This window comes from Achroia grisella, unplaced genomic scaffold, assembly GCF_030625045.1.
Source record: "Achroia grisella isolate CSIRO2021 unplaced genomic scaffold, CSIRO_AGI_Agris_v1 utg109, whole genome shotgun sequence".
Taxonomy (NCBI): domain Eukaryota; kingdom Metazoa; phylum Arthropoda; class Insecta; order Lepidoptera; family Pyralidae; genus Achroia; species Achroia grisella.
In genome coordinates this window covers 626,447-640,287 of record NW_026712573.1, presented here as the reverse complement: position 1 = coordinate 640,287, position 13,841 = coordinate 626,447, and the positions used below count along the sequence as shown (strand labels likewise).

Genomic DNA, 13,841 nt, shown 5'->3' with positions numbered 1-13,841 from the left:
GCCCATATAATTAGGTACGCCCGAGGCATTAAGTATTCTAACGTCTATAATTACCTTAGCGCCCGTGACGCGTTTAATCCGGCAAGTAATGGTGATAAATAGATACTGTGGGGGAATATCGCCTCGGTATATATTAACGTTCAGCTTAGTTTAGCCTCCTCTCACACTGCGATGAAGGCAGCCACAATGGATATCAATTGGACGATGGATCGTCTGAGAACAGATTTTGGTTATTTGTTGTATTATTACTTAATAATAATAATAACCTTTATTGTGCATAAAAAACAAAAAATATTTTTTACAAAATAAAGAAGAAGAAAGGCGGCCTTAAAGCAATCTCTTACAGATATATTCTCAAAACTAGTTTCTACTCGCGACTTAGCTCGCGTGAACATCATTAGAATATTTACCCACGTTCGTCTAGAGTCTAGCAAGTTACGTGTAGAACTACTTTTTACAGGCAATGGTCGCAGTTTTGATTCTCGCACGATACAAAAATTTTCATTCTTGAGTATCTTGGTTGATCGTTTTATGTACTTAGTGTTGAAATTTATAGCTTTTACATAATATATATTTATATGTACTATTCTAATGTATAAGTTACATTATTGTAAAGTTCGAACAAAATCCGTATTATTGCTTTTTTCGTGAAAGAGTTAAGAACATCAATCCATCTATAGATATAATATATATAGGACTTAATTTGATAACGATGACATAAAATTTTTTAGATATGTTGTTTAACAAAATATCATAAATATATGTAGAAAAAATATATATAAATAAAAAGTAATAAGGATTATTGTTATTATTAATCTATCTATCCATACTCACAGACTTTCGCGTTTTTAATATTAGTAAGATTAAATTAAGAATATTAATTCCAATAAATTGAAATTATTGTCAAAATGACCGATAGTAATATTATTACATTTTGTATCTGTGCCTAGTATACAAGGTAGGCCATTTAAGTGAATCATGTCTATAGAATAAATAAGCAGACATCGGATTATCTAATGTCTTGCTGAATTTATTTACATTAATTTACTAGGTGTCTAGATGGATTTGGTACGTGATACAAGAAAATGATTTTCTGTATTTCTCTAATTTTATATTTATGTCCCTAAGATATGGTAATGAATTATCGAGTGCTGTAATATACCGAAGGATTTGCATACATTGTTCGATAACATACAAAAATCTGCATATAGGTTATGTTCTATAACCGAATCAAACAACTTAGTATAAAGTCTCCCTGATAATAATATGGTTTTTTACAATCATTATTTGCACATTTGAACTCACTCAATACTTCCTATGCCACGCTGTATTGGGTTGACTGAAAGAGATATCTTTTAGAGATAAGTTAACATTATTTATAATGAACATATCTAAATAATGTATTTAAGTGCAATAAAGAATATAATGGTAAATATCGGTAGCAATTGATCTCCAATCGACGGCTTCGATGTCTTAGCGGTTTGGCACATCTCTTTACTTCCGATGGTCGTGGGTACGATTCCGGGTACGGTACGGGTATTTGTATTCGTGAATATGAATGTTTGTGTCGGTTTGGGTGTTTTATATTATGTATGCATTTACATAAGAAAATGTATATAAATAATTATATCACTTATCAAGTACCTATAACACAAGCTCTGCTTAGCTTGGGGCTAGACGGAGCTGTGTCATCTTGAGTTATTATTATTATTAATTCTACTTGATATTTTACAAAATTACATGTTTTGCTTATTAAACAAAAAAATTGCGAATTAATAATAAAAATGTAATATTTCAGAATAGAATAATATGAGGAATGGGTGTATTAAAATAGTATTTAAAATACAAAATAAAGTACATATTAACTCCTTACAGAATTTATAAAACTTTTATGATTATATATGTCCCTAAATAAAATATTCACGATTGGTAATATTATAGATAATGTAATATTACATAGTACTACATAAACCTGAATCCATAACGAAATACATTAAATCTGTTTTAATTCTAATAATCTAATTACATTTACAATTATATCGCTTTATCATATAGTATAATTAGAACAAAAAGCCGTAACACAGACTTGTTCAAATTGCCCATAATTATTTTACATACAGAATATTAATACGAAAATCTATTACACGGTGGTAATAACCGAAATGTCATTTTGAGTCATTAAATCTAAAAATACAAATGATATCTCATAAATCTTATAATTCGAGATCACAAACTTGCGATGGAAACCACACTTGTACTACATACATTATATTTTGTCTGTGTATGTGTGTTATAGTTACAGTTGGTTGTGTGTATACTTCAAAGACATTAAGTTAATGCGACCTCATAATTACTGGCTGGGAGCATTAATTCACGCATCCATAATTTAGTTTAATACCTCATTTATGTTGGCCTACAATCTAGATAAATATTGTATATCATTTGGTGTCTATTATAGTTACATTAAAATTGTAACGTTTAATATGTAGCGGAGCGGGTAGAGCCATCAAATTACAAACGGAAAAATTGTTTTGTTTAGTTTACAAATGTATGTTTGTATCCTATAACATGATAATTATGAATTGATACGTATAATACATTTGAATTCTATATATAAAATAGTAAAACTATATACATACTAATACTTTAAACACGAAAGTATCTCTCTCGGTGTATTTGTGGGCTTTTTTCATCAAAATCAATTTAGATGTTTAGTCGAGGCTAAGCAGCTGAAGTGATGTTGATGAAATTTGATAAGAAAGTAAATAGTATCAATAGAACCAATATAGGTCATCTGTTTTGTCAAAAAATAATATGGAAAGTAATGAAATAGTGACTGAAAGTAAGTACAGACTACATACATGTTTAAATCTCTCAAACTCAAATTGAAAATTATTTATTCATGTAGGACCTTTCGGCCTCTTATGCACATCATCATTTTTATTGTTATCTCTACCGGCTTTCATTAGCTACTTCAATTGAGAAGAACTGACGAGAAACTCAACTAAATGCGTTCGGCCATTGAAAAGTAATAAGCAGATAGAAAGATAACAAATTTTTGCTTTTGTTAAATTAGTATGAATGCTACTGTTATTGAATATCTATATCTATGCTATTAACTAAACTAAAAACTAAGACATAATAAAATCAATCTCATTTCTTCTTTAATCTCTCTTTATTAATATCTGTACATGCTTAATAAAATTTATTATTATTATTATTAATATCTATACTAAATTCACTGATCATAGTGTACTAGAAACACAGCTGGATAAAACGCTTAGCTTACGATGAATGTAATTACAGTAATTACCTATCTATTAGTGATTAGTTTATTTCTAGATTCAATCGTAATGATAACTCATTAATATGTATACTGGAATTATACACCTAGATTAAAATGTAGTCTAATAATGTCTTTGATGTACTTCTGTATAAAACTTCTTTACATAGTATAAAATGAAGTTGCTTTACTGTTTTTTAATTTAGATCTTCTTAAACTATACAATTTTAATGTAACGTAAAACAAAAACATTGTACCCTTTTTAGGAAAATAACGCGGACGGAAGTGTATGAAATCTCGCTCACTTACAATATATACAGTAGTGAACAGAATAGTAATATATTTTTTAATTACACATACAAAACGTTAAATCAGTCAAAAAACATTATACACACTACCATGTAATTTGACACACATATGCATATACTCTTTTGTTGTTAAAGTTTATGGTCAAATTGAGATTTCGTAAATTTTAGTGTTTGTTTATTAATATTGTTGGTCTTTAATATTATTTGTCTATAGTCTTTCAGAATATTAAAACGATTATGGTCGAATTTTGATTACAGGCGACCACTAGTATAACAAATAGTTGATAATGTCAATATGTCACAAATACATAATAGAGCACAAATGCATGGGAATTAGTGTCTATTTTATGTAATTATTAAAATGGCAATCAAACTGGCGACCGGTAATTCTCAACCATATCCTTACATAAACAGCACTACCGATATCATGTATAGTCCAAAAGAAGATTCGTCCGGACATACTAAGATATCTTACACTATAACATCACTGCCTTATCTCACCCTTCAACCAAACCACAGCTTATAAAGCATGCAGCCAGGTAGCTGAAATAGGTATGCAAAGGTACCCAAATAAAACAAGAAATTAATATATTATCGAGAATTAATAATAAAACTGTTTAATATTATACGTACAAATAAGTAATAAATATAAATCATATCAATATATAAATTCTTACGTTTTAATAGTAGGTACGTATAGAGTAATATTATCTTTTCAAACAACAAGGAAATAACTAATTGTAGCGCGCACTTATTTATGTGATGCCTTTGAGGCAACATAATTATAGAACAAAAGTGTCGTGGAGTCTCGTTTCTTAATATATAAATTTAATAAATATTCGAGTTACCGAACATGAGAACGGAATAGTGAAATATTATGTATATAATTTATCTTAATATACATGGTTTTTAAAGGTCCTTTTTTTAAATTTCAATATCGTACTAAAATAGATAGATAAAGATATTGCTATTTCAACGAAATTGATGTATGTCTCAAAGCTTAATTTGACAATAGTTGGTTATCTTCGTAGTATGACAATTTATTCAATAATAAGTACAATAAGTTTAGTTACTTTTAATCTTCTACTTAAAATAAGATTTTCTTTAATGTTTATAATTATTACCATACAAACGTGGCACACTAAATTCATTATAATTAAGTACATCTACACTAATATTATAAAGATCAAATATTTGTACTATATAACCTCAAAAATATGAGACTGATTTTAAAAATTCTTTCACAATTAGAATTTTACATTATCCCTGAATAACATAACGCTAGTGTATCACAAAATGAACACGTGGATTCTACACATGACTCTGTTCATTTTTTCACCGACTTCTTCGAGCCGTGTTAACATACATCTTTGACGAACCAACCGGAGTGGTGTCTTATCTCGACAAAATCGCACTTAACAAAACACACACATTTATGCTAATACACGACTTTATCACAATTTATTGCTGTACCCACTTCTGTCGCGGGTTCGCCCACATACAATTTATTCTACAAGCAGCTAAAATTTATAATGAAATTATGGAAACACAATTAATGTCCGCTCTACGATATAATATTATTTTATCATCGAAATAAATATATTTTTTAGAATAGATATAAAAGTCGTTTGTCTAAAGCAGCTAAAATCCACAACGAAATGTTTGCTATAATAATGTTATTTAATTTTTTCTCTACAATATGAAATTATTCTATTGGACGATATGTTCAAAAACTTTGCATCTAGCATAGTTAAGTTCAGAATACAATAATTTATAATACAGTAAATATAGACTCCGCAACGAGCAATAATAATGTTTTACAAAAATCAATGTAGATTATTAAAATTCGTGACAAATTTTCTTAGTAATAAGTTTATTTCTTAGTAATAGTAATGTCTGCTATTTTGTCAGGAAAAAACTAGGGGACGGATTTTAATTAAAATGGAACACAAATAGATCAATAATATTAATACATACATTTTACGTCATTCGAATAACGCCGCAAACACTGTTAATAAGAATAAGAAAGACAAAAATGATCTGACTGCATGATATCTACAATGCAACAATGTAATGCTTATTGAAATCCTAATTGTTCCAATAACAACAACACAGTTGCAAAACACGGCCTGTCAAATTTTTTTATAAGTCTCCTTTAAAACCAATTATTGACTTCAATAAAAAGCGACCCTTCTTTTATTAATCGTACCTCTGGGCGGACATTATTCTCCATTCCAATGTAAGCCCGTTGCATTTTATGTTCATATAATTATTATTTAAGAGTCCGAATGACCTAAAAGTAGTGTACCGTTTCTATTCAACATTTAGCAATTATTATGATCGATAAAAATGTGATTAGATTTATTGATATTTGATGACAGATATAGTGGAATAACTGTTATTTGTAGCTATAATTATTTATGTTGATTGTACTATTAAGTTTTGGTTATGAAATTTAAAAAAATGCGCTACGTAGAAATTTATGTTAACTGAATATTTCAATAGATCATTAGAATAACTGTGTCGAAATTTTTGCATTATTAGGATAGTAATTGCTATAAATGAAGCACATTAACATATTTTAAACAACCAAAATTTCTATTGTTTTCTTCCACTTCTCCTTTTTAAAATAAGAGATAGTCTATGTCCACTCTCGCGGTTCAATTCACCTTCACGATAAATTTCATCGATCTTCATTCAGCCATATAGTGAAGTGAAGAGGTACACATTTTCGCAATTATTTAGCTTTAATACACAAATATAGAAATAATAGTGTATATGCCGGATTTTCCAACTTAAGGAAAAAGACAACCATAGGGCAAACAAAGATTAGCGGGCGGCGCATTTTAGTGAATAATTAAAGAAATAATAATTATAAATAAGAAAATATAAATAAATTAAAAATATCCTATACTTACATGCAAAAACATAATATACAAAAAGACACATAATATTTATATATAAATTCCTACATACATGCTAAAAACAAATACAAATCAACTTTGTTTGTTCATTTTGACAATTTGCAGTCAATTATTGTTGTTTTTTTAATTACAAAAGTCATTGGAAACATGCTATCGTAGTTTGGATTTAAAGGTAAATTATAATATTAGTATGGTTTTAAATGTTAAATCTGCAGTGGCAGTATTTTTAATTATGCACTTTCTTCAAAGAAATACCTTTCGCAGTTGCTCGTCGCCTTAACTGAAGGTAACTGGAATGACAAGAAAATAAGGCAGTAAGTAGTAATTAAAGCCCCGAAACCATTATAATATTCAAAATAATTATCCAAAGGCCCATTCTCGATGTACAGGTAACCACAGCGTTGCACAACTAAATTAAATTTGTGAGGGAGTAATTCAACGTAAAATATTCTAGGTAAATAAATAATTTGCGACACAGTTACGTCGTCGCCTGTACTAACATGCTAATAAATTAAAGGAACAATTAATGTACTGCTACTTGGTGTGTGTACACACACACATAGGCACCAATGCGTATGTGTGCACCCTTGTTTTTCTTGTCATTATATGAACACTAAATAACCGGGCATGCACTCATAAACCATGCACTACTCTTATTATATGGAATTTACATATAAATTAATATCATGTGGATATTTATTAACTTAACCATCTAGTCATTTTTCAGTTTTATATTTAATGAATCCATGTGACACTTTCTGTTTATTATAAGTAATAGTTAAAAACATTAAAGTTATATTTAAATTTACTCTTATAGCATATAATAATAATAATAATTCTGGAATATCCCCAAGCTAAGCTGAGTTTATGCTATGGGTACTAGATGATTGATACATAAACTTACCATCAGATGACTTACAATTCCATTGACATAACAAAATATAGACTCCCAAAGTTTTTTGGTGTGTCCAGTTTTGATTAAAACAATAATAGATTATAACTTTATTATTTGTTTCAATTGGAATAAGACAAATAATAAATTTTAAGTTAACCCTATCACAATATATCAGTGAAAATCGCAACCAAATCGGCGAAGCCGTTTCTGAATAATGCATAAAACTTTAACAATAATAACATATTTGCATACTTTTTTATTTGTGACAATAAGTCACTAATTCAAGAACTCTTCAATAAGTAACATCACTCATATAACATCAAGTGTCAGCGTGTTATATTAAATGTGTATGCGTATGTATGTATGAGTCGCTGCAACGGATGAGACCCTAATTAGCTGGCAATTACCGCTAATGCAGCGGTGCGCTTAATGAACCGCGCACCTCATTTGTACAGCGCTGCAGCCGCTTTAAGTGCAACACTATTGTTGTTAAACGGCAAAAAGCGGAACAAGTTACAACTAGCATATCATCTCTCTATCTATATAATATGTAGACAATGCTTTGTGTATAGGTTCTAACTGTAATATATTTTTAAACGTAAGTACTACTAATATAATAATAACCCTGGACAAATCACACAGCGCCATTTAATCAAAAGCTTAGCAGACCTTATATTACGGGTACAAGATAACTGATAGAGTACTTAGATATCTTTTTTGTAAACAGGTGTATTTACAAAAAATAACCATCGGATGTTACCTGGGGATCTAAACCGCTGGAACACCGAGAGACAAACAATAAATAAAATTAATGGATTTTATAAAAAAATTGATTTTTTGTATTTCTCAATAATCTCGATTGACCTCACTGAATGGATAGTAAATAGTATCATTCGCAATCGCTTTTAGTGTCGAACTCTTCCACTAATTATATTCAAGCATCATTTAACTAGTGATTCCTGTGACTTCGTCTGGTTGTATAGTGTGTTCTGTAGAACACGCACTCACACATCTATTTACGATAAATCAAACGACAATAGTAAGTTTTATGTATCTTTAAATAGTATAAAACGAAGTCTCTTCCGCTGTCAGGTCGCTTAGAACTTTTAAACTACGCAACGGATTTTAATACAAGAGTGATTTAAGAGGAAGGTATGTATAATACATGTACCCGCAAAGCCGGGGCTGGTAGCTAGTATTATATAAATTAATGTAACAAATTACTGTGCAGGCTTGCTGCGTCGAATGGCGAGATTACGATTACGACGTCGCATGGCAGTTCGAACGCGGGTCCTGCGAGCAGCGCCGGCAGCGCGAGCTCAGGACCAATGGCGTCACCACACGCTCCCATCAAAATGTCACCGAGTTCGGTAAAGTCGCCAACGCATGAGGACGGGGATTTACTTGCAGATTCGCCCAGTAAGTACCTATTACATTATAATAATAGTATATAGCTTTTTAAATTATATACAGTGATATCAATACTTTTTATGGAATTAGGTAGCAAAGAAGCTAACGGCCTACTTGATGGTATATGGTAGCTGTCGCTTATATACAACACGTTATCATGTGATGCCTTTTTTGAGACCATGTCTCTTATCTTGTAATTTCGCTGATTTAAGACGAAATTTAAAAGTCTGCCTCAATCTAAGTATTGAGTAATTGAAAGAAAAAATAATTAAATTCACAAATTACATGCTTAATAATGTGTATATTTATGACTATAAATATTACATACCTCTGGAAAATATAACAATAAAACATCTGAAACACTGAAAGGACCTTGTTAAAATTCAACAAACTAATATATATTTAACAACGACAAGTTAAACTCGTTTGCTATTGTAATGCAACAGAAGCAAAACTAACACTCAAGCGCTATTTTGGAGTCAACACTAACTACATTTTACTTATCTATAAAAGTTGCCCGTTCTAAGCAGAGAGGCGATCCATTAGTTCCAACGAAGTCTAACAGTGTCGTAGAGTTATTCAACCTAATGCTATAAAGAGTTGGAGAGACAGGAGGTTACAGCGTTCCAAAGTTGGGTACGGTCGTCGCCGAACTAAGAGAAGTTGATTAAAGTAAAGTAGGCTTGCATACATTCGACGTAGAAGAGCGGCCACTACTTAATCTTACCAACATTACTGAGTAGTGCTACGTGCCAATATTGTAGATTTAATTTTGTATATGCATTTATCAATGAACCAGTTTTTATAGTAATTGATACAGACATTGCTATTGGAAGCCTATGTCCGTAACATTAGAGTTTATAATTTGTGACTAACCTGTAATAATTATTTACTGATAATACTTATAAGCCAAGGGTTAAATAAATTGCATTGACTATTACTAGCCGTTAGCCAACGGTATTTTCTTTCTACTGTTCTTAAAATTTTGACAAATTTTGTTTACCATCTCAGATGTTATCATCATCATCATTACCATCGAGTGAGACAGAATTAAACAAATTACATATATAATAAGAAAATATACATATCATCAAACTTGTTTTCCATTGAGGTAATCACAGACAACAGAAAATTAAATGTACCTACAATGTAACTTATACCTTTGTAACTAGTTAGAGACGAAACAAAAATATTTTAGTTAGCCCTTTTGCTTTATGTAGACCATCTAGTGAACATAATATTTTTTATCGACATTTGAATAAAAATGACCAATTGTTGACCTAAAATGAGATCAACATGGGTAATAGTGGTTATGTTGATACGTGATCTTAATAGGAATTACCAAGAATCAGATATAGTTATATTAATCAGCCTTATTAACTCGTATTACCTTCTTAGTTTTCCTTATAAATTGCATACATTACGTCACGAAACTCGTTTTGCTCATTTATTCTGCGTAAGTGTATTTGTGAGGTTTAATTAAGTATTACATTTAAATATAAATATATCTGAAACGTTAGCGATAATGCTTGTTATGTAACCTCGATAGGTCGAACTCCACGTGGTTCCCTGTGAAAAGCATTGTGGATTGTACCTAGTTCATTTATGAAGACGAGTTAGCGACTCGACTACTAATAGAAAGAAAGAATGATTAAATGTGCCTGCACACCCTATCATTCTTCTTTCTAGCTGGTAAAATCACAATATCATTATCATCTTAAAAAAAAAAAAAACTTAGAGCGGTATTTTTTTCACCATGGTAATAAATTAAGTACCATTACTTTCCAAAGCTTAGTATCTATGAAATGGAAAAACCTTTAAGGTCATCATTAATATCTTACATGGAAATATAATAATATCAATATACGTAAATATCATAATTATTTCTTAGAACTTATACCTATATGAAGAATAGGTTAATAATACCTGCTTATAATAAAATTACATAGAACGGGTATTACAGAGTATGCCGTAGGTACATATCGTTGCGTAATCGAGTACTGACGCAGTTTATTCTACAAAGACAAACATAAACCTAAACACGCGAAATTAGGCCCCGAACTTTAGCGTAAGTACCATTTAAAACAATAGCCCCACAAATCCATCAGGAGCATTTACAATCCACGATTTCTTGATTATTAAGTATGGAAATACTTTAATTTAAAATATTAAAAATCCAATCAACAAAAAAACGTTGTATTCGATATTTCTATTCAAAATTGTTCAAAAATATTACATTATAATAAATATGTCATAAATAGAGAGTTAATTTGCTTAAACGTTGTTTTCTTTTTACACACCCGTGATTTCGTCTGCTTATTTTGAGTTAAGATAATAGTCTGTCTCCATGGTTACAATCTAATTTTACAACCAATGTTACAAATCCTTTAGCTTTTTAGTTTAGTTGTAAAAGTTAAAAGACAGATATAGTAAATTAGAAAATTTATAATATTAGTTTGGAAGAATGGATTTACAGGATTCACACCCTTGATGCAGCAGGTGTCCATAGACAACGATAACAATTTAATTTTTTCTCCTCTCATTTCACTAAATTATTATAATAATATACTCAGTGCAGCACAGATAAATAATTTTCTGTAGAGTTTGTTGAAAAAAAAGTTTGATACATCACATTTAACATTACTACTGTTCTACTATTCCAGTAATGTCATATATACATCTCTTATGCGATGTAACCAGGAATAAATTACAGTTACTGCTGTATATCCACTGAATATCTCAATCAGTCGACAACGCACACGTGCCGCCCCAGGTGTTTCAGACGTCCATAGGCTACGATATAAAAATAAAAAAACCATACTTAATTCCTACATTCAGTGGAAAAAATCTCATCACTGTAGATGCAATTTTATCCACAATATTACATGCTGCACGGAATAAATATTGATTACATTTACATATAAGAGAGTTTTAGTACTTTGTTAGATTAATAACAGTTTCCTTAAATATCAGTATACTTATAAAGTAACCCTATAAGGAAATTAAAACCTTTCTCGTATTAGATATCTAATACGAAAAGTAAAAAAAGGGAGTGATTAATGTCAAAATTTTGAATGTTTCTCGATTTATTTTGAACAAGTTATGTCATTTTTTTTAAGTTAAAGTACTTTCGATACAGCCTGAAGGATTTACGATAAGTAATTTCTTAATTGTTACATTACGAAACACTTATACACAAGCTGTATATAATTAAACCCTGTATATAATTAGAATCGCAAATATTATATTAACCATTTGTATTAAGGAAATTCACAGGTAAGGAAACGTTCTATAATTTCGATCGTATCGCGGTCGGATCGCATCGTGCAAATGACACAATGTGTTCGTGCCCGAGGGCCCCAGTTCTATTGATTACTATTTAATTCGTTGTTAGTGGATACAATTACTAAATTACTCAGTTCCTCTCCTGTTTGCTTGCTACGTTAAAGTGCCTATATAAATCGATACGATATTTTTGGCACGAAATGTTATATTATTATAAATAATACTTTATTTAAACTTAAATTAATATTAATAATATTTTTGTTAAGGATTTTGCCTAACTTCAAAATTTTAAACATGTAGCTGGTACAATATATTTTTGTCAATCGTATAGTAATTATACTTATAAATATAATTTATTTATATGGGACTTCTTTAATTACTTAAGTGTCGTTTATATAAACGGTTTTTTTTAAATAATTTACTTAAATTATTATTTATTCCAAAATAAAAACACAAAGATTCTATAACCGCAGAGATGAAAACATTTACGTTGTTAAGTTTTCATTGAATTATGGAGTCGAAGCATATTTAGTAGACGTACTTACCTTACTGAAGTACCTAATATATTCTACATTTTTAGAAAGTTATACTAGCAACAACTACCATATTCTGCCATACGTGCATCGTCTTGTGTTACATTCGTTGCCTAAAAATGCCATACAATATATTTTCGTAAATGCGTAATTGTTTAATTAAACAATTAATATACAAATAATATCTAATGACATGCTTTAAACAATTCAAAAGACAAGCCTGCCGGCATCAAAGATACCGGCTCACCGGCCTTTACTCCCTATTTCGGAACAACTAAATTAATTAATTAACTAATTAAAATCCATTACAAATAATTAAAGTGCCCGATAAAATTGAACGCAATCGATAAAAATAACAACGTAGATGCCGACGTCCTTAATGGATCCAACTTGAATTAGATTGTTTTGTGGCTTTTAGTTGAAAGGAAACAATTTTATTGTAAATTTAATTAATAGAAGATACTTACAAGATAACTTGAAGCTTTATAACTTTACAATTGACATTTTAGCGAGAGATATGTAAGAAAGACTTGAAAGAGAAAAATTAAAGTAGAATAAATAAGATTGAGATGCGAGCACTGCAATGACTCTATGGAATGTGACTGGCCATCCCTTTTGGTAGTACAATAGTCGTGAGCCTGTTTGAACATGGCAGACATAAGAAAAACTCACGCTATATTGACTTTTTCCAAATTGTTTCTGATGCTGTTGGTCGCAGTTGGCCTTTACGCTGGACGAAGATATGGATTAGTGCAGGCAGCATTCAGACAATCTGCGGTAGACTTTGGAACGAATGAAAGCCAAGCTCTGGGCGACAGATACGACTTATTCTGAGACAACGCTAGTGTTGGGTAGATTATATATTAGTTATGTGGGGTGTATCAATGTAAGGAAGAAATAGAGTTGGTCTAAAAACTGAGCTTGTGTTTCAATGCACTTCACGCATTCACTTCCCTCGCAAATCTCAGATAGCTAGGGTTGAAACCTTAAACTTAGCTAAGGTTATCATAATTTCAATTGCAATTCGAATGGGACAGTAGTTTTTACTACATAATCTAACTCTACTGACAAAATATCGCTTACAATATAAGCTATTTGGAATTGTGTTCAAAGGCCGTCGACCTCTTCAAAAATTTTTAGTTCAATTTATTCTTCTTATTATTACATGAAATTTTTAAGACTTCCTTTCTAAAAAGTTAACAA

General features: G+C 30.3%; 1 protein-coding gene across 7 annotated transcripts in view; it reads left to right on the top strand.

Annotated features, from left to right (window-relative positions):
* The window catches only part of LOC131846627 (POU domain, class 6, transcription factor 2), a 162,916-nt gene that overhangs the window by 129,216 nt on the left and 19,859 nt on the right, over positions 1 to 13,841 (top strand). For all 7 annotated transcript variants that reach the window (XM_059196006.1, XM_059195999.1, XM_059195990.1 and 4 more), the window contains one exon: positions 8,642 to 8,829. In XM_059196006.1, the coding sequence (XP_059051989.1) occupies positions 8,642 to 8,829 (188 nt within the window). The remainder of the gene's footprint in view (positions 1 to 8,641; positions 8,830 to 13,841) is intronic.